We start from the raw sequence: 22,466 nt of genomic DNA on the forward strand, positions 1-22,466 counted from the left end.
ATCGCTGTTGTCATGTTGATGACTGTTGTGGGTTTGCCTTTAATGTATTCAATCCCTCATAGATGTGAGATTAATTTCATGAACCCATATATCAATCCATTAAACGTCCCTTAATGGTGCCAGGATGTTTCTAAACCAAAGCGCATTAGAGTCTGCAAACACATGACTAATTGCAAAAGAGCAGCTTTTCTCTGTAACATCCCATGGGCGCTTTTCTGTTTAATAGCAAAACCACAGTGTGGGACCATCGAGAACTAATAAAACTATGAAAATAAAACAAGTGGGTCTCATGAACAGCACAGCGGTCACATGAACTTGGATGTCTTTGTTCTTCTTCTTAAATGGCTGGTTTGCTTGAAAGTCAGAGGCAAACCAGATGAAATTCAGAGCTGTGTGATATTTTGTCTTTCCTGCAGGCTTTCCATGAGGCCGAGAGAGGATGACATTAATCTTCAGTACTGTTCTCTGGCACAGCGGTGTCCGGCCAGATGATGCCAGGTAAATATCAATTTTTTGTGGGTCTGAGCCAGAGGGCGGCCATCAATTCATAACTGATTGGCTAAATTTCTTCTTTGTTTTTAACAAGCCCACCATGGTCTTCTGCACAGGGAGCTGTTGGAGGAAAGAGGTACTTTGTAAAGCCTTCAGTTCTGCTCTCATGCTGCATTTACTATCAGCAATACGAACATCATGTCATAAACAGGCACAAAGCCATTAAGCAACAGCAATAAAACGCTTCGATGTATAGGGCCTTTCGCACATAGAGGTTAAATCTCTGTATGCTTTTTGCTTGACTGGCAGTAGATCACATGAGCGTTTTCTTCACTCATTGGTCGATGCTTAGTGTTTGTACAAACTTGAACTTTACTAACTCGCTGCCAGTGTGAACGACCCTTATTCGTTTTGACCAACTCTTCTGATTTACTTCATTGTAGAAGGCCGCCTTAATCAAAAACCTCCATTAAAATGTTTTAAATTAGACACAGAGCCTTGCTCTGAATCACAGATGATTTTCAATGAGGCATTGCATTCAACTTTAAGCTGTAGCCGATTATCATACATATGCTGAACTCATGAGTTTCCAGTAACATGGAGATTTGCAGATTTTGCAGCCTGCTCATAGTTATTATCAGCTATGAAACACCTCTGATGCCCTTCAAGCTCTTGCTAAAGGCCTTTTGTTAGAAAGGAGAATAATATCACAGCATCGGCATTCACATGATGATAGATTTAGAGGCCATGCTCTAATATGTCATTTTAATTTGAACTGATCTGAAGGATAATACAATAAGAAACTCAAAATGAGTGGGGAAACTTTTATCAGGTACTGCAAAGATAAGAAAGGATGAGGAGGGCTTGTGATGAGTAATTTCTACTCTAAACTAAAGGAGAATGATCCGTGAGCTGTTCTGTTCACTAACTAAAGGAATCCTCCTACAAGAAACCACACATATCTTTCTGGCCAGCAAGCAACAAAGAGACTAATTTAAATTTCAAATTTAAAAACCTTTATTTTTTTAGCATGCAAAATAAACTCTGCCCTGAAGAAAGACCATTTATTTGTCCATGCGATGCATGACACATCCACAAAAGTTTTGTTTTGCACTGGATACCTGATAAATTCATGAGTAAAAATTTTGCTTTTGGCAACCCACTTAAAAGGTTTTCCCTACCTCTTTAGAGAAAGGTTCATTTGAATATAATGAATAATACATGAGTATAAAGCTATAAAAGCACAATGAAAGACGGTCCAAATATCTGTGAAGTTTCATGTACCAAATAGCATAATTGGGATAGTTTATCAGGCACAAAGATGCTTTCATTACGAGCAAAGATATGAAGCTTTTCCACAGATAATGCTTCTCAGTCCAAAACATTGTTGACAAATGAGTGAATCTCACAAAGAAATATATATATAATATATAATATTGAACTGTACCATTATTGTATGCATTATTATATATTTAATTAATTATATATATATATATATTCCCCCCACATATATTTTCCACATTAAATGTACTTTGTCATTAAGATAGTCACAATGCAAAAAGTAAGGAAAAACAGCCTTTTGGTTTATGCAAAATATTAATTTTTTTTCTTTTTGATAAGGTGAAATATAAATTCATTTACACAAGAGAAAATTCCTGACAGCCTTTGTGAGATTCACTCAAAGACTAAATAGTCTGTATCTTTTGACAAACATATGCTGCATAAAATCATATTATCCAGACAGTTAAGTGAAGTCCAGCACATTGGCACAACACATCAAGCATATTTCTTTTCAGTCTTGCACATTTGGAAACAGTACTCAGAAACAGAGCAGGGGACCGTTCAGCACAACGGCCCCAGCTTCATCTGTATCTTATCACCGTAAAGTCCCTTAAACAGAAAAAGCTGGGGAACATATGAGGAACTGAGCCAGACTGAGTCTTCAAAGAGCGAACAGGCTTGACGGAGGAGGGGTCTCGCTCAGCGGCCCTCGTAAGGGCTGGTTCTCATCATTCTGACAATAAAAATAAGTGGAATAAAAACAAAGCAAAACGTCTCTTTTGAGTGAAAAAAAAAAAGCAGCCGGAGATTTCTGCAAACTGGGTCTCTTTCTTCAAAAGATCCTCCTTCTAGAGCTTAGAGGAGGTTATCCTCCTGCTGGAATGCTTTTGGAGAGAAAATCCGGCACATTCTTCGCAGACTCCCTGTGGATAGAGGGACAGAAAGGACCACAGAAAGCTGCTAATACGGTTGCTCGGGGTCCGACGCAAAAACTGCATTCACTTCCATAAAAACAGGGTTGCATGAGCATGCAATAAAACAGTTCTCAAAACTTCACAACCGCATATTACACATGTATATATATAATGGTTATCCTCTTAATAGCTGGTCAGCCTCTTAAATTCAATGAACAAGGCACTTGAGCACCAGAGAGGTGGGCAATATTCCAGTATGGGACAATGGAGAGTAGTGGGGGGTTTGTTGGTGGTGGTCAGAGTTACTTTATGGCTTCTGCCCCTTTATTGGGCTAATCCTCAAACATCCAATGATGACTGAGAAGCAAATGCATCTCGGGGCCAATTCTGTGCAGAATTGAAGGGGAGGTGTGCTTGTTATAAAGGCAACAGGCTTGATGGAGGAGGGGTCTCGCTCAGCGGCCCTCGTAAGGGCTGGTTCTCATCATTCTGACAATAAAAATAAGTGGAATAAAAACAAAGCAAAACGTCTCTTTTGAGTGAAAAAAAAAAAGCAGCCGGAGATTTCTGCAAACTGGGTCTCTTTCTTCAAAAGATCCTCCTTCTAGAGCTTAGAGGAGGTTATCCTCCTGCTGGAATGCTTTTGGAGAGAAAATCCGGCACATTCTTCGCAGACTCCCTGTGGATAGAGGGACAGAAAGGACCACAGAAAGCTGCTAATACGGTTGCTCGGGGTCCGACGCAAAAACTGCATTCACTTCCATAAAAACAGGGTTGCATGAGCATGCAATAAAACAGTTCTCAAAACTTCACAACCGCATATTACACATGTATATATATAATGGTTATCCTCTTAATAGCTGGTCAGCCTCTTAAATTCAATGAACAAGGCACTTGAGCACCAGAGAGGTGGGCAATATTCCAGTACGGGACAATGGAGACTAGTGGGGGGTTTGTTGGTGGTGGTCAGAGTTACTTTATGGCTTCTGCCCCTTTATTGGGCTAATCCTCAAACATCCCATGATGATTGAGAAGCAAATGCATCTCGGGGCCAATTCTGTGCAGAATTGAGGGGGAGGTGTGCTTGTTATAAAGGCTTCAATGAGACAGGCAGTACATGCTTTTCACAAGAAATGTGCCTACTTAAATATATCTAAATGTTCGCCACCAGTTGGGGAAAGTTACTTTTAAAAGTAATGCATTACAGTATCGCATTACTCCATAAAAAGTAACTAAAAGTAACTGAAAGTAATGCATTATGCATCATCTGGGCTGGGCGTGCTTATTTGTTTTTTTTTTATAACAAAAAACCCAAAAGTTACATTTTGGCAAATGTAAGGGCCCTTTCACACCAAAAGTGACATTAATAAGCCTCAGGCTGAAGAAAGTGCCTTTGCACTGACTCCCGATTTCTCTTAACATTGGGACAGGAGAACTGTCAGTGAACACATGGGAAAACAAAATAACTTGCATTACTTATTTGAAAAAGTAACTCAGATATTTCATTGTAAATGTAAAAGTAACGCATTACTTTACTAGTTACTTGAAAAAGTAATCTGATTACTTTTTCAAGTAACTAGTAAAGTAATGCGTTACTTTACTAGTTACTTGAAAAAAGTAATCTGATTACGTAACTCGCGTTACCCCCAACACTGTTCGCCAGACACAAACGGACGTGTTCCAAGTATAAATGCAATAGAAAACTAGTTAATATAAGGAGCTCAGTTTGGGAAGAGCTCACACATCTGCTGTTGTAGAGACTTGCGACAGTCTGGGATCGGAGTCGATCTCGTATCGGTAGTGGTACCCTTCCCAGACTTCCCGGCATGCGTCGCGCATGTCGTAGATGCGCTTCTTAATACCTTTGCGGTTCAGGTAAAGCACAAAGAGAAACATGAGCCCGACAAATCCCAGCACGAGACCCAGGAACACGTAGGAGGTCTGCAGTGCGAGATTGTCACTTTCTCCCGCCTTATGGCAACCCAACTCCAGTTCGCCCACCGTCAGTAGCGACGTGTTCTGCAAGGCGACTGGGAACACGCAAGTCAGGCGCTCGACGTCCACCACTCGCGCCCGTGAGTCGTTCACCCAGGCGGCGAAAGGCTCGATGTCGCATGTGCAGGTGTAAGGATTCTCCGCCAGGTGGAGCCTCACCAAACGCATCTGCTCCAGCTCTATTAGAGCCTCTTCACGCAGGGTCCTGAGGGCATTGTGGGTGAGGTCGAGTTCCTGGAGGTGATCCAGTCCTGTGAACGTCCCGTTATGGATGGACACTATAGAGTTGTTGCCAAGCTGAAGGCGCCGCAGGCCGACAAGATGGCAAAAGATACCTGGGGGCAAGTAGACAAGGCCGTTACTGGACAGGTCCAGTCCCAGCAGGTCTTCCAGGCTGCTCCAGCGAAGAGAGGTGACTAAAAAAATGACGGACGAGTGGTTGTAAAGAGCCCGACTGAGGTTGAGCTCCCTCAGCATACGGCTCTGGACGGTGAACGCCTCAGGATGGATGACTGCCAGCTGGTTGTTGCTGAGGTCCAGCGATCTGAGGCTCCGCAGGCTAGAAAATGTGCGAGACTTCACCTCAGAGACCCTGGAGAGGAGAAAAGGAACATTTGACACTACAATCCTAAAAATAAAGGTGGGTTTTGCCATAGAAGAACAGTTTTTGGTTCCACAAAGAACCTTTCAGTGATCGATTCTTAAAAGAACCGTTTTCTACTGTGAAGAACCTATATCCAAAAGAACCTTTTATCCACAATAAAGGACCTTTTACACAAGTTTTTGCATAAAGGTTATTAATGGAACTATAGATGCCAGAGTAAGCGTAGTTGCAAGGTCAGAACTACACCAGATATTGAGGGGTGTCGATTTATTTGGTTGTTTTATATCATGTCAGCATCTTAGACCAGTTTCATGGCAAGAAAGGGGCAAAATGAGATAAATGTTTTCCTGCTGAGGGAATGTTTTGAATAAAACGGAAGGAAAATATTCAACCAAAATTATGACTGATTCGATTTTCAAATCTGGTGCTGTTTATATAGTTCTGCTTTATTTTTAATTGAGCCACATGCTATACATTGTTTCATAATGAATGAGCTAGTAAAATGAAGTAGAATCCTACAAGTCAAGGATGTGAGAATAAACCTGTACACATTTAACACCTTAAAGCTTCTAGCTTTCCCTTTTGAAAAATCAAAACACTATCGTTGCTACACTAAATATTTACAGCAATTTTAGCCTCTACAGTCATATAGAGGCCTCTATAACCAAATGACGTAATTTAATTACAAAATAAACAGTTACAGTTACTGAGAAAAAAATGTGTAATTCAATTACTTTAGACACGTTTAGACACGTGCTTGTTCAATAACTGTTTTATTTCCTATATTTGTGTTTATGTATATGCTTTATTATATATTTTTTTCCCAAGCAATTGTTAGATGCCAGTGTTTCCTGTCATAACTATACAAGATTTGATTTCAAAACCAGTGTCATAGCTATTAAACTATTTCTCGTTTTGGTTTTAAATCTGTATTTAACCTCAGAATGATCTCAAAGTCAGTCAGATTTTGTAGTGGCTGTGCTTTAAAATTAAATGACTATAATCTTAATTCAAATGATTTTGACAGTCTGACAGTAATCAGCGTTGAATAGTACTGTACGGTTAAACTTTGACTTTACATGTTAGAAAAAAGATTAATAGTTGGAAAAAATCGAAATTTAGAGAAGTAATCCAAAATGTAATCAGTTACATTACTTTAATAAAGTAATTGAAATACTTACACTACTACATTTTAGATAGAGTAACTTGTAATCTGTAACCTATTACATTTTCAAAGTAACCTTCCCAACACTGGTTACAGTGTAATTACACATTTAAGTACTGAGTAATATTTATTAACTGCATGTACTTGCATATATGATTAGGGTTAGGATTGAGGTTTGGTTTAGTGTTACTTGCATGTAATTATGCATACTTTATTGTTATAAATGTAGTGTAACAAGGACACCTTAAAATAAAGTGTTACCTAACTTTATTCTAACAGTTGTTACATAGTGTTACATAGTAACATGTACAAGTTGTTAACAGTATTTTAAGAGTCAAATGAACTACTAGCTTCTTCGAATATGCATCATTGCGTTACCTGTTGTTAGACAGTGACAAATTGGTCACGTTCTCCAGTCCCTGGAAAGACTCGGGTCCGATCTGGCTGATGTGGTTTCCGGTGATGAAGAGGTTTCTGGTGTAGCTCGGGATGCCGCTCGGTACGTCCCGCAGATCTTTGGAGACGCATTTGACCGTGAGCGCGGCTTCTGAACACTCGCAGCCGGCGGGACACAGCGACGCGCCGGCGGAGAGCGCAGCGCACAGCAGCCCCAGCACAACTGCGCACCGCGCAGAGGCGAGCATGGTCAACTATCAGCAAAACCGCATCAATCTGACTCAATAAATGCCCTCGTTCAGCGGCTGTGCGTCCGCTTCTCCAGAGTGGCTCTCCAAGACTCCTCGCCCGTAACCTCTCTCAGTGATGTTGAGTCTCCCTGCGTGCTCGACTTCTTTACATTACAGAAACTCATGTGTGAATGAGAGGCAGACACTTTATTTCCATGAGAAAATGAGGTGCTCTGTGTGGGGCGTTTGATCCGCTGCTCTCAAACAATGCGACTGAATCACACTCAACAATCAGCAGGGAGGAGCTTTGACTCGCACCTCTCCCCTCCACTTCACCGTACAGACCGATATCAACCCACATCTCGCGCTCATCACTCTGATTAATGGGCTTAATTAATAGTGATTAAAGCTCATCAAAAGATTACGATCTCTCACTTTAGTTGATCTTTACTACTCCAGTATTGTAGCTCAAGGTGTCTAAGCACTTAAAAATGGTTGTTCTACTGTTGCTTTTATGTGGTTCTTTGGAGGTCGATAAAGCTCTTGATGTTACACTAGAGCAGTGGCTCTTAGTTAGGGGGTGGGGCCCACTAGGGGGCCTCAGTAAACATTCAGAGGGCAGCAGTAAAAAAAAAAAAAAACACATACACTGTAAAAAAAATTCCGGTAAAAAACCGGCAGCTGTGGTTGCCGGAATTTTACCGTAAAAAATACGGTAGCAACGTTTTAGGTTTTACGGTTTTAACTTAAATTTACAGTTAAATACCGTAATTTTATTAACTGATATAATGTTAATATACCAACCTATTGAAGTACTGAAATCTGTTTTGTACCTTTGTAATACACTGTTAACCACCAAATGCAGGTGGTGATGAGAAAGTCACATGATGAACCAAAGCCCATCACAAGCAGCTTTTAGATAATAACATATATAGAAGGTGCACAGTGTCATTCACACAAACACCAAACACCATCATGGTAACATACATGAAACTGAAATAATGAGATAGATATTTCAATAAAATGCACGCACAGTTTTAATTAAATGCCATTTCATTTTGATTATTTGTGAAATGAATGTTTCTGAGTGAATTTTTTTCTACAACCATGACAAACAAAATGTAACTTTTTTTTTTTTGTACATGTATCTCCTCAACAAGCATAGTCGGACATGTAATTTCACTGCGTTAAAAAACGGCTAGTTGAGAAAGGAGTTTAACTTAAGGATATAAAAATTATAAAATTATAAAAATTGCAACTTTTGCACGACCAAGAAAAAACTCCACTTTAATCTAATAATAATAACAATAATATTATAACTATTTATTATTTGAATTATTAATATATATGATAGCCTTTGCTTCTATTAAAATAGAGGAAGATGTAAAATCATATCTTATAGGGGCCTTTAAATATTGACTGAGCTCCAAAGGCTGAAATCACTGCACCATAGAATATATTCTTCAGACCAGTGTTATTGGCTTCTGAGTTCTTAATAGGTTTTCTGAAGCGGAATCTAGATCTTTGTTTATGTCTGGATAATCAGTGTTTTTGTATGTTGGGAACAATGATCTGATATCCCTCACTCCACAGGACTCCTGATGCTTTGAAGTCGGCGGGGGTCTGCTGAACTGAAGGGGGACAATAAGCTATGAATTCAACAGACCGCTCTTTTGCCTGCCGACTCAGTCATTTGTTCTCTAACGCGATTAAACTTTTCCAGGGCAACCGTTCAAAGAAATGCACAAAAAAACAACATTCGAAACATCATAAAATACATGCATTTTAAGTCCAAACAATTTTGTCCAATTGTGACATAAATAAAACCCATAGTATACTGTAATAGTAAACATCTTTTATTGATATCAATAATGCATGAACATTATAATGCATGTAAATTAATTAGGAAGATGATTATATGTGTCCATTGGTTTCTGATGACAGGATATGGGCTTTTCCCATCAAGAGTTCTTGCTGTGGACGCAAGCTATGAGGAAATACATCGTGCAAACTCAATAGCTCAATTTTAAAATCACCATTACTGGCTTCTTGGGAGAAAAGAAAGGAAAAGACAATGAAAGACCAATACCGATTTCTAAAATGAAATCAGATAAAACACACAGTCATCTTTATTCACATTCCTATATTACAGCTTAGTGTAGAAGCGTATTGCCTTATGAATATAAAACTACATGGTCACTCATTTGGAGTAAAAAAGGCCTTAAGTGTTTTCACCCTGTTTCTAGTTGTCCATGTGCTCTACTGAATGCTTGACATTATTAGAGTAAAATCAACAACAAAAAGCATTCTGCTACTCATATTTATCTAACACTCAGCAGCCATTGTAAACAACGCATCTAGTCAAGCAGACATTACCACACGCACAGAATACAAAATATATCATTACAAAGACTTTAAGAACCTCATATTAAAATATGCATTTGATTATTAGCAGTAAAACCCAGAACAAACAACTTTTGAATGCCAACCATCAGTATCAGACTTTGTGAGTATCAGACATGCGCACAGGCTTACAGAGCACAACATGCGCACAGAGACAGCCACAGACAGACAGCCACAGACAGACAGAGACAGACAGACAGACAGACAGACAGACAGACAGACACACACACACACACACACACACAGCTGCAGGAGGTATGAGGTGACAATTTCATTTTTATTAACAGTTTGTTTGTTTGTAGTTGTGCAAAGTTCATGTAATGACAAGCTTAACAGCAGTGCATGTAAAGAAAACATTTGCAGCTCATTTTTACACCCAGGCAAGTTCTGAATTAGCAAGCAGGCAGAAACCGAAATACATCTGCTAATAAAACTGTTCTAATGGCAAAAAGCAATCAATCAATTAAGTGTCACTTTCCATAGGGTAGCCGATGGGATTTTTAAAAGCACAAATTCAATTTTGTACTGAAAAGTATTATCTAACAGAAATAACATTACATGAAAAAACTTTACTTTTTTATGTTCATTAAGTTAAAAACTATTTAAAATATTTGTGATGTCTTACATTTCAGACACAACCCTGTTATCACGATTTCTCCATTCCAAGAAGTGAGATGTTACTTTCAACTGACCAAACGTAATTTAGAAAACCAGTCAATTCACTTCATGTCCTCAGTTTTTACAAATAATTTAGTGTTGACTACTTTCATCAAACTTCAACTCTGTTAGTTAAGAATTTGTTTTATATTTTTATGAGAAATACTCATAAAAAAAAAAAAAAAGAAAACCGTTAACATGGTGGCAAAAATTAAATAAAATTAATTTTAAAACATAAAAAAACAAAATAACTTAATTCCAGTTCCTTAATATTTACTAAGAATTTAGTGCTGACTACATTTTTCAAACTCAATTTGCAACCCTGTTAGTTATAGTTTTATTTCCAGGATTTTATAAGAAATACTCAAAATATTGAAAACTACAATAAAAAAAAATTACTACAATGAAACTATATTCATTTTCTATGTCATGAATTGGCTAGCCAAATTTGCAAGCCTGTTACAAATCATAATCTTTTAATTTCACTTCATTTAAAATGCTATTAATTAGCAAACGAACAACAATTATTAGCAATTAACTATTAGCAGGCAAACAAATGTTTTTTTTATTTTAAATCATCACACAAATTAAAGCTTGTAAACATGTAGACCTGGACTAAAATGTGGTAACAAAACAAAACAAAACACAAAACAAAAACAAAAACAAAACAAAACAAAACAAAAATATTTTAATTTCACTTCATTTCATTTAAATTGCTATTAATTAGCAAACGAACAACAATTATTAGCAATTAACTATTAGCAGGCAAACAAATGTTTTTTTTTTTTTTTTAAATCATCACACAAATTAAAGCTTGTAAACATGTAGACCTGGACTAAAATGTGGTAACAAAACAAAACAAAACAAACAAATAAACGTTTACTAATTTTTTCAGGTCTTATTTTGCACACTATTTTTGGAAGGTGGCATGTGAATGTTAACATTTAACATATTGTAACCACAGAAAGACCTCAGTGAATGAATGAATGTTCTCTAAAAGTAAAAAGCAGTGGAATGCCATGAGCTTTTAGAGATTACAGAGAGGAAATGGGAACCGCTGGGCTGCTGTGACGACCTAAACAGTGAAATGTGCTTCTGATCCACTAGTTCACATCTTTGAAGACAGGAACGCTGTCAGTAAGAACATCACACTTCACACAGGCTCTCTAATGTGATCAGCTCTAGCCGGGGCCAGCAGGGGCCAGACTCCTCTCTCACACACACACACACACACACACACACACACACACACACACACACACACTCCACCGACACAAAACACACTCGACTACCTGCTGCTCTTGGCAATACTTCCAAAGACAGAGAGAGTGTGAAAAGAGGAATGAAAAGGAAGAATGTGAGAAGAGAGCAATAGGTAAGAGGGGAGTTGAGTGATTGTTCTCTTTGACATGAAACAAAGAGGGGATTTGATCACACAGGAGTCATGGAAACGGGTTTGGTGTCCAGATCATAGTCTAGGATCACGGCAGGATTCGATCGGTGTTTGAAGCGCTCGGTTCATGAATACAGTTGAGAAAAGCAAACAGGATTTCTGTGCTCTGGATTACAGTAATGAAGGTTAGATTTCACCCAGTTTTTCTTTCTGCTTATACACCAAACGAGTGAAACCCTTACACCCAAAATCAGTAGCAAACTAAAATATATTCGGTTTAAAAATGAAATAAAATACAGCTTGTGATTAGGATCATTAAGATTTTCATGAGAACGAAAACATTAATTTTACTTTCATTAGTTAGAAGTTTTACTTTTATTACAATAAAAATACGGTAATGTTTTTGAGAGCCCATTTTGACCCCAGGTTCAATTTTCTTTCTAATTCTACACTAATTAAGCAATTGAGATGTACAAGTGAATCTCACAAAAACGGGCCACATTTACAACCCAAATCAGAAGCAAATAAAAATATATTTTGCATTAAAAACTTCCATGACAATTAAATTTTTCTTACTTTAATACAGCTTTAACTGTTGTTACCATAAAAATACTGCATTAAAAATAATAAAGCAGTGCTACAAATACTACAGTGATGTATAAATACGATTAATGTAATCATATATTAATATAATTAATAACTTCATACAGTAGGAAATGTGCTTAATTGCCATGAAATAATATCACATGCAAAAGATAATAAAACAGGCTTCATTTTCTTTAACCAAAACAATTCTGCCATTTTTCTTTTTGATTTTGGGGTGAAATAATGACCTGGATGTGTGCTTGACAGATTTCAGCGTTCCTGCTTCATTTTGATGAGCATTATTCAAACCCTGGACCTTATAATGGAACATAAATCATGTTATCACTTATATGTGATATGATTGTTAGACTAGGCATATTGTGCCATTATACCAAGTCAATAGTCAACATAACAAACAATGGAAGCATTAAATATATAATTTAATAGTTCATGATTGAAAGAGTAGAGCTTTCAAACAGAACATCCAAAACCCCTGCAATGTGAATCAAGTGTTCCTCAGGACAACAAAGATATATTAAAGGCATCATTTACTTTCTTCATTCCTGGTCTTGCTGAGCAGGATTTATTAGTGCATGTTAGAAAACTAAAAAGGTCTTCTAAACTGAAACAACTGTCCTTTTCGGCTAAATTCACCAAGGTCACTTAAATTTCAAGCCTTCGCATTCATGTCTGGTCTGTTCTGCGAAGGAATGCATGCTTTTTTCTGATTCAATCAATTCCCAATGGATAAAAATAAGTCCTAGCATACATTTTACACTTTTAAATGCATCACATTCAACTTGAGAATGCAATTTCATAATGGTTTATGCAACATAACAATAGTAAATGAATGCAATAACAATAAATTATGCAATATAATAACAGCTGGCCAGGCAGTGCAAAGAATGCTTTTCAATACATAATGCAAACCAGATTTGCTTATTCATTAACTAGTAATTTTTGAATGCTAATCTCCATATGCAATTAGATTTTTGTATAAAAACAATTACACTTTAAAGCATGCCAAGCTACATTTATGTCGACGGTTAGCCTTGCCAATAAAACGACTAAAAGGGTACTCCTAAATGAAATGAAATATTCAAAGTGTTCATTTAAATAAGCTTTCGTATTCATAGTAAGAATTTTAAAAGGAAATCCATCTTCCAGAGTATCTTAATATACAATGCATTGGTTCTCAGAAAGAACATAGCATCTTTAGAAATTCATATTCAAGTTATATTTAAAATATAAGACTATATATACACGTTATAGTGTTATATTTCCTAAACAGCAGTTATAGTTTGGAGATCAAAGTCTAACCAAACGATAAAAGAGCACCATAACCCTCAAGAGACACCAAAGTCATGCCTTTGGAAGACAGGTTTTGAGAATAGCGTTTCGTACATCACCACAAGACGTTGAAGCCATGGTGTATTTGCTGTCTCTACCCTACGACAAAGAGGTCTAGCGTTTGATGTTTGATGTTGAGCTCCGAAGAGCTGGACTTCAAGTTGACATTCAGTGGAGTCCCGCCGGAGCTGGAGTGACGGGTCTCTGATGGGCGGCGAGCTCGTTGGCCTGAGTGTGACCCCGCTGGGTCATCGCAGGTTTAGAGACAGAGTCACAGCCAGGATCACACTGGTCAAGATGCAGAAAGGAAGCCAGGTCTTCAGGAAGCCTACGCAACTGTGGAAAGAGAGAGAGAAAAAAACGTCCGTGTGAGAGAAAGACACAGTTTCGGTGAAGATGAAAACATAAAAGAAACTAGATTCTGATATGTGCTTGTCTGTGCTATGTTGTGTGTGAAATGGTTTGTAGGTTTGCCAAGGCACTGTCATGCTGTTTTTAAGGTGTTGTAGCTCCAAGTAAAAAAATAGGGATGCAACGATACCATTTTTTTCAGAACCGATCCGATCCAGAAAATTCTGAGTATCGGCCGATACCGATCCAATCCGATACCAGTGCAGTTTTTTTACATCAATGTAGAATTTCTATACTTCTGTTTGTTGACCTGATCGTCACACAGTTGAATATTAAATCTTTTTCTTTTAACAGTTCTCAGTTATTGTGCGCTCATGGAGAGAGTTTCATCATTTTTGACTGTCGAAACCGAATGTGACAGTTTGAACGCTGAATAGAGGATGACTGACAGCCGCAGCGGAGAGAAGAGTTTACGTGAACTTGACTTAAAGGGGTCATATGATGTTGCTAAAAAGAACATTATTTTGTGTATAATCTTCGCATCATATGACCCCTTTAAATGTATTAAATGCAATCAGCTGAGCTTTAGAGTGATTTCTTTGACTCACTTAAGAAATAGTTAAAGTGCACTGCTGAATGTACTGACAAGCATTTATAGTAAACTAAAATATACTTTAATGTAATTTCTATTGAAACTCATATGCCATGTATTTAAATATATTTGTAATTACACATTTGTAGTAAAGTTGCAATTTAGTACATTTAAATTAAGAAATTTAAATGAATGACGCACTAGAGCAGGGGTGGCGAACGTCGGTCCTGGAGAGCCGCAGCCCTGCAGAGTTTTGCTTCAACCCTAATCAAACACACCTGAACAAGCTAATCAAGGCCTGAAGGGTTACTAGGAAGCTTCAGGCAGGTGAGTTTTTATTAGGGTTAGAGCTGAACTCTGCAGGACTGCGGCTCTCCAGGACCGGAGTTCACCACCCCTGCACTAGAGGTAAAATTATAATCAAGTACTTGACATGTGTTTTAGTATGTTAGTCAACACATCAAAATAAGTGTACTTTAAAGCATGACAAAGAGATTATTAAAACAATGATTAAAATGTACTTTAAAGTAAAACTTTGAATTTGACATTATTACAAAGTTCACCTTTCAAGTCTACTTAAGTGTGTTAAGAAACAGTCACGAAAGAGAACTCTCTTTAAATATATACTTAAGTGGGATTTATTTCATTAATACTACATTTTCTGCAAGTGCCGTTTTAAAAAAATATAGTTTTAAGATTTGAAGTACACTACAAGTGCACATTCAATGCAGTCGTTTTCACAAAGGTGGTGCTTACCTAAGCAAAGACCATTAATCACAGATAGAAAGCAAATAAAAGATGAAAAAGACAAATTATTATTGTGATATCACATTACTTTTCCCTCAACAGCACACAGACGGTGTTTGTTTTCTTTGCAACATCAGATTAGAATATGCTGTGGACCAGATTTCATACTGATAGTCAAAATGCTTGCTCTGTGTGACGTCCAATTACTCTCCAGTCCATACTGATGCAACCACAACAATCTGCTTCCACAAGCTGGAGGACAAAAGAGCTGCATCATCACTTCATACCTGCAGTTCCTTTTTTTAGTGACTGACAGCAGAGTTCTCACAATAAACAGTGATGGATGCACCCTGAACACTTTGGGCCAGGAGAAACACACGCATAATGCAACACTTTCAATTACACCTGAGAGACGCCATGACAGCCTATCCTTGTGTGAGTCCCTCTCAGTCTCCTGGGGCCAATGCACATGCATTGTGCTCAGACAGCAACCAGAAGTCTGAAAAAAAGTTGTGTCTGGAGCAATCCCTTGTTAGACTTCAGGGTATCATGTAGGAGCATTTTTAGCTGACACCCAAAACACAGCACTGGGTCCAATTTCTCAGTCCTATAATTATGCAATCCTGCAGCAGAGAGGATTTAAAACCAAATTTAGCATATAAAACGGCTGCAAACAAACAAACAAAGTCCCAAAATCTCTTCTACTAATGGTTACTACCTTTGTTAAGTACAATTTATTCATAATTTTTAAAAGAATAATATTGCCCAAAACTGCACTTACTTCAATCTAGAATAAAATGCCATCTGATAGACCAAGACACTAAAGTCTTGCATATCTGTTTACACGGTCAAGCAGATCCAGAGGTCTGATTATTATAGCATTACAAGCTTCCCTGTAATCCACAGAATGAAAATGTTCATAATATCGGTTCACATTTGTTGCCTTTTCAACTCAAGGTTCCCATGAGATGCACCTCATCACCTCTTTTAAAACATACTACATCTAAACTTAGAGCTGACACGATAAAATACACTGTCTGTAGATTCAGAGATCAGTCTTTTTCGAGAAGCATTGCCAGAAATCATTTACTTCAGCTGTGCTTCACTTGACAGAGTGGCATGAATGGATTTCAAAAATACACTGTTAAAACGAATATCTTCACTCAGATTCAAATAAACCATTTAAAAAAAAAGATTTAGATTTATTTGAGTGGCTGCATATTTTTTTTCTGGAATATACACGATAATAATATTAACTGGAATAATTCTAAAAAAAACAATCAGGCCTCATATCTATCTAAATGTGGCCATTCAGCACAAAGTTTTGAAGTTATATCCAGTCTACGCGGGATGTCCTGCACTGTTTAAATTGCATCAAATGCAAAACTAATTCGGATGGATTACAAAGAAACAAAGCTAATTCGGACGAATTTGTACGATCTCATTAGGTTTTCATACAAATCTGCTAAAACCCCAGTGTCAAAATATCTTTTTATGTTATGTTTAGGGATGGACCTTAATGCTTACTTTTTTCTATCATACAAATTCATATGAAATCACCTCGTAAAATATTTCTGTTTTCCTGTGAGATCGGGTTGATAGAGGCCGTTATGGTCAGTGATATTTATCCTCTATTGTGGATGGATCATGGCAGTAAACTAGTTGCAACAATAAACAGATTCCCACGTTCTATTTCTGTCATACTCTACACGCTACTTCTGACAACAGGACGAATGGATTTGGAAAGTTCGCTTTGACACGTCCAGTGTAGAAGGCCTTTAGCTGTTGCAACACGGTCTGATGTGATGCGACAACGGTCCGTTGCAGATGCAGAGCAAGTTTATTAGTGATATTAAGCGTACATAAATCTGTTCAAATGATAAGATAAATAGTGCTCAACAAAAGTGCATTTATTTGATAACAATTACAGTAAAAACAGTGGTAACGCTTTAGTATAGGGACCAATTCTCACTATTAATTAGTTGTTTATTAGCATGCATATTATTAACATATTGTCTGTTTCGTTAATATTTATAAAGCACATATTCTGCATGACCATATTCTACCCAATACCTAAACTTAACAACTACCTTACTAATTATTATTAAACAGCAAATTAGGAGTTTATTGAGGCAAAAGTCATAGTTAAAGGGATAGTTCACCCAAAAAACACAAACAGAACACAAATTAATATATTTTTGATTAAATCTGAGAGCTCTCTGACCCTCCCATAGACAGCAAGGATCCTTACACGATCAAGGCACAGAAACGTAGCAAAGAAAACAAAAATAACGACTTTATTCATCAATTCGTCTCCTCCGCGTCACAGTAGCGCCATTTTGGAGAGTATCCACTGAATGCAAACAGCGTATAGGTGTTCGGTGTCAGCTGCGCCATGCGGATGTTTTCTACGTTTGATTTGAATGAAAACAACGCATCCACGTGGCGCAGCTGACACCGAACACCTATACTCTGTTTGCGTTCAGTGGATACTCTCCAAAATGGCGCTACTGTGATGCGGAGGAGACGAATTGATGAATAAAGTCGTTATTTTTGTTTTCTTTGCGTACAAAAAGTATTCTCGTAGCTTTATAACATTACGGTTGAACCCCTGATGTCACATGGATTATTTTAATGAAGTCCTTGCTACGTTTCTGTGCCTTGATCGTGTTACTTACATTGCTGTCTATGGGAGGGCCAGAGAGCTCTCAGATTTCATCAAAAATATCTTAATTTGTGTTCTGAAGATGAACGAAGCTCTTACAGGTTTGGAACGACATGAGGGTGAGTAATTAATGACAGAATTTACATTTTTGGGTGAACTGTCCCTTTAATGGTTTGTTAATAGTGAGAATTGGACCTTAAAATAAAGTGTGACCAAAACAGTAATATTGTGGAGTTTCAATTTAAAACTGCTGTTTTCTATGTGAATATATTGTAAAATGTAATTTATTCCTGTGATGCAAAGCTGAATTTTCTGCATCATTACTCCAGTCTTCAGTGTCACACGATCCTTCAGAAATCATAATAATATGCTGATTTGCTGCTCAAGAAACTTCTATCATTATCAATGTTGAAAACAGTTGTGCTGCTTCATATTTTTGTGGTAACCGTGAAACTTTTTCAGGTCTTTCTATCGAATAGAAAGTTCAAAATAACAGCATATATTTGAAATAGTAACAGTACTGTCACTTTTGATCAATTTAATGCATTCCTGCTGAATAAAAGTATTAGTTTATTTAAAAAAAAAAATTCTTACTAACACCAAACTTTTGAATGGTAATGCACTTATCATAAGTATACGTGAGTGCAGTTAAATTACTTTGGATTATGTGCAGCTCGGCAAACTACAGTGTAAATGCTAAAGTGTCCTGATGCGAACAACAACATGTTGAGTTATCATCATTCTGAACCCTGCCTTTGACCCCGGGTAGAGAAATGTTTCACTATTGCAATTTAAAAGTGGGGTTAGCACCACTTTTCCCTGCGGGTTTTGAAAGCCTGTTCCTGTGTCAAAGTGTACAGTGTGAAACAATGATTTTTAGCAACAGACATCCAGTAACGTGCCTCATATTCACCTGCTTTGGACAGTCACAGAAGGAAAAACTCGATAGTACAGTCTGCAATACATTATATGTCGACGTGCATTTATAAGCCTTTATGTAAATGACTTACACGCTGCATTCATCCAATCATTGACACTGACACTGCAAATATGCAAATAAGGATTTTAGGAATGCAAGTTTAGGATTGTACGGTGTGAATACACAGGATTAGTTGTTAACCACAGGCAACTTTATGAACAGTGTGAAAGTTAAGCAAGACAACCCAGAGTTTAATATGATCCAGAGTTAACTATTGCAAGTGTGAAAAGCCCTCCAGCGAACAAATTACACCAAAAAAAGATTTTCAAACTTAGAAATCTGATCAAAGCACAAACACATGCAGAGGGCCGTTTACACGACAACGTTTTCAGCCAAAAACGGGAAACTTTTAATGCGTTTTGACTGTTCGTTTACACGACAACGGCGTTTTTGAAGTTTTTGAAAACACCGCCGTTATCGTTTCCGTGTAAACACCCCAAACGGGAATCTTTGAAAACAGTGACGTCATGCGTGTGCGTAGTACGTGTTAGGTATGTAGACGTGCGCAGTACGTGTCGATTTTAAAGGCAAGCGTGAACAAACATACACAACAATGGCGGAGTACATGGTACTGTTGTTGCTGCTCAAGAGTCTGCTAATGCTTCTTCAGCAAAGTGAGGATTTACTTCACCAATATTACAATCATCATATAATCGTCACTTCCCGACAGGTTCTGTTTACTAACAAGGTGACAGCGCCAACTACTGGCCTGGCATACGTAATACAGCGTTTTTGGCCGTTTTCGTGGATATGTGTAAACGCGAATCGTTTTGAAAACGTTGTCGTGTATACGTGAAACTTTTTAAAAACGCAAGGGAAAAACTTTTCCGTTTTTGACTACACCGTTGTCGTGTAAACGTAGCCTTAGTCTCACCTGACGTGTTTGCCATGAACGAGCGAGAGCAGGCAGAGGTTCACCATATTCCACGAGGTGCTGTTGTCATAGCACATCAGGTTCAGTGCCATGGCAACATGCGAGTGACAGTTGTCACAACAAAGGTTGTGCTGGAGGAAAAATGGAGATAATTTGTCAGAAGATATAAGGCAGTTTATCCGTATGGATGCGAAAAGAAATATATATATATACATTTCATTCTGGGAAATTAACAATAGTATAAAGATAATTTTTTTTATATGCACATGGATTAAAACGCTTTTCATGTTTTTTCCACAAGCAAAACAGGGAAGAAACACAGATTACCATTCTCTGTTTGTACTCTTCTGATGCATTGTGAACTGCTGTGTCCCATGCGTTAGATCCACTGGCATACACTTTACTGGCGTCTAACATCCAGTACCTGGGGACAGAGCAGATAAATGCTGCAGCAAACACACATGCATCATGAAAAGCTGAACCCCAAAATGCAGTCATTTCAAGTCATTTCTTTTATAACCACTGTTGGTGGACATTAAGCCTAAAAAGTCTGCTGTATCATCTGATACACAAACTTCTATGAGCTCTAAATGACCAACACGATCAAGACTTGATCTGATAAACCTGTTTTTCACAATCTACTACTTGCCTTCAATCGTCTGATTGATAGTTTATACTTTTTAGCAAATAAAAGGCATTTTAGTATAATAGTACTTCATGGTTCATGTATTTTTGCTGTGAAATCTTTACTTTTATAAAGTATATGTAAGAATAACTTTTATATTATAAGTAATATTTCAAGATGAACACTTACTGGAATGAAGCACCTTTTTTATTTTAACTTGTTTAATTGCCTATACAGACTTTTTTTTTTTTTTTACAAAATAATCATGTTAAAATATGAGTATTAAATATGATACAGGCTTCTATTTTAAATATGATCATGCCCAGAGGAACATTTATTTATATATCTCTTTCAAGCATCACTGCATTGTATTGCATTGCATGTTTTGCCCCCAAAATAAAAACTACAGAGCTTTAATCATAAAACTAAGCACTTAAATATCTTATTAAGACATATTACTGGGAGACAAAGAGTGACGACTGATATTTATTATATGCATTTTATGTAAGTATACTTTTATACTGTTATAAAGATCTCACTGATCTGAAGCTATCTGAATTTAATCCTTTTTGGCCATATAAATATCAGCAACTGCATATTTTTGCTCATTTTGGGCCTCTGAATAAAATTGAGCTGTTTTTTCCTCTCGAGTGTGAGCTCCATATTCTCACTATATCACATTATATGAGCCATAAAAGCCTGATGTATCAAATATAATACAAAACATAAAACACATATGCAAACTTTATTTATATTTTGTATTTATTAAGTCTAATAATTAGTTTTCTGATTATTATTTCACAAGTCGAGCTTTAAACATCTGTAATTTTTTGACGATTGCATACTTTCTTGTATACCAGCTATAGAAAGCTATAGAGACAGCAGTAAGTCATTTATGCAAGCTCTGTTTTGATATTGCTGTTCAACGCAACATCACAGCATTGACTCACTTTGTCGGTCTTCCGAAAGCCATGTTATCCTCCTGCAAGAGCAGAGAAACAGACAGTCAACTCTGTATGTGTTCAATGTAACAATTAACAACAGCAAAGCCCAAAGCATAGGCAATTCATTCATAACATTTCCCTCTTTCCTGAAAGACACCATTATGAATTCACACGTCTCTCTTTGAAAGCCAATCCTGGGAGGTCTATATGAGCTGCAGCCCTCCGTTAGCTGTCACCCATCTTCTCAAATGTGTGCATTGACCTCAGCCATCTTTGCTCACGGTGGCTCAGTTCTGCTGCCAGGTCATGGGACTAATGACTGTAGCGCTGCAGCTGACTTCATGATGACGGCACCACAGGAACACACACAAGCGCCTCTGATTCAGTCCTTTAAACAGCACTACAAAATCAAACAATCTACTATAGTACATATGATACACAAATACTGCTTGCAAAATATTCATAGGACATATTTTACATGTAGATACCCTCATTTTTTCCAGTTTGATTTTAATACAATATTTTGCACTGACAGGTTTTTTTTTCACTTGTTTACTCTTAAAATTAGTTAAAAACGAGATCAATAAATTCTTAATGCCATGGGCAGTAAGATAAAAATACAATTTAAGATGCATTATAGGAAAATAAGTCTTAATATCTTACGTAGTGTTGCTTCTCAAGAATATGTATATTCTATTAAAGGGTTACTCCACCCCAAAATGAAAATTGTGTCTTTAATCACTTACCCCCGTGTCGTTCCAAACCCCTAAAAGCTTCGTTCGTCTTCGGAACACAATTTAAGATATTTTTGATGAAAACCGGGAGGCTTGTGACTGTCCCATTGACTGCCAAGTAAATTACACTGTCAAGGTCCAGAAAAGTATGAAAGACATCTTCAGAATAGTCCATCTGCCATCAGTGGTTCAACCGTAACGTTATGAAGCGACGAGAATAATTTTTGTGCATGAAGAAAACAAAAATAATGACTTTATTCAACAATTCGTCTCTTCTGTGTCTCTCCGCATCACCGTAGCGCCATTTTGGAGAATATCCGCTGGACGCAAGCAGCGTACGCTCTTCTTTGTCAGCCGCGACACAAAGATACGTTTTTGTCTACGTGTATTTATGCTTTGATTTGAACGAAAACAGCGCATCAGTGCAGCGTGGCTGACAGAAGAGCGTACGCTGCTTGCGTCCAGCGGATATTCTCCAAAATGGCGCTAC

The 22,466-nt window shown here is 37.4% G+C and overlaps 2 protein-coding genes and 1 long non-coding RNA gene across 3 annotated transcripts in view; 1 reads left to right on the top strand and 2 right to left on the bottom strand.

Annotated features, from left to right (window-relative positions):
* Positions 1-418: 418 nt before the first annotated feature.
* Positions 419-8,795, top strand: LOC107700744 (uncharacterized). The gene is made up of 3 exons (XR_001635571.1): positions 419-498; positions 587-628; positions 8,671-8,795. It is a non-coding gene; the product is annotated as an uncharacterized LOC107700744 (long non-coding RNA).
* LOC107700735 (trophoblast glycoprotein-like) lies at positions 4,396-7,274 on the bottom strand. Its single transcript, XM_016502524.1, has 2 exons — positions 6,830-7,274; positions 4,396-5,274 (listed from the first exon to the last, which is right to left on the bottom strand). Exons 1-2 carry the CDS (start codon positions 7,093-7,095, stop codon positions 4,425-4,427), a joined length of 1,116 nt encoding a protein of 371 aa, XP_016358010.1. The 5' UTR covers positions 7,096-7,274; the 3' UTR covers positions 4,396-4,424.
* A 3,461-nt stretch (positions 8,796-12,256) lies between the features above and the next one.
* The window catches only part of LOC107700749 (transmembrane protein 222-like), a 17,506-nt gene continuing 7,296 nt past the window's right edge, over positions 12,257-22,466 (bottom strand). Inside the window, exons 3-6 of the mRNA XM_016502543.1 lie at positions 21,249-21,280; positions 20,001-20,097; positions 19,674-19,804; positions 12,257-13,801 (exon numbers count right to left, since the gene is read on the bottom strand). Of these exons, the coding sequence (XP_016358029.1) occupies positions 13,714-13,801; positions 19,674-19,804; positions 20,001-20,097; positions 21,249-21,280 (348 nt within the window). The 3' untranslated portion in view covers positions 12,257-13,713. The remainder of the gene's footprint in view (positions 13,802-19,673; positions 19,805-20,000; positions 20,098-21,248; positions 21,281-22,466) is intronic.

The sequence above is a fragment of the Sinocyclocheilus anshuiensis genome, unplaced genomic scaffold (genome assembly GCF_001515605.1).
Source record: "Sinocyclocheilus anshuiensis isolate Anshui unplaced genomic scaffold, SAMN03320099.WGS_v1.1 scaffold1383, whole genome shotgun sequence".
Lineage (NCBI taxonomy): Eukaryota > Metazoa > Chordata > Actinopteri > Cypriniformes > Cyprinidae > Sinocyclocheilus > Sinocyclocheilus anshuiensis.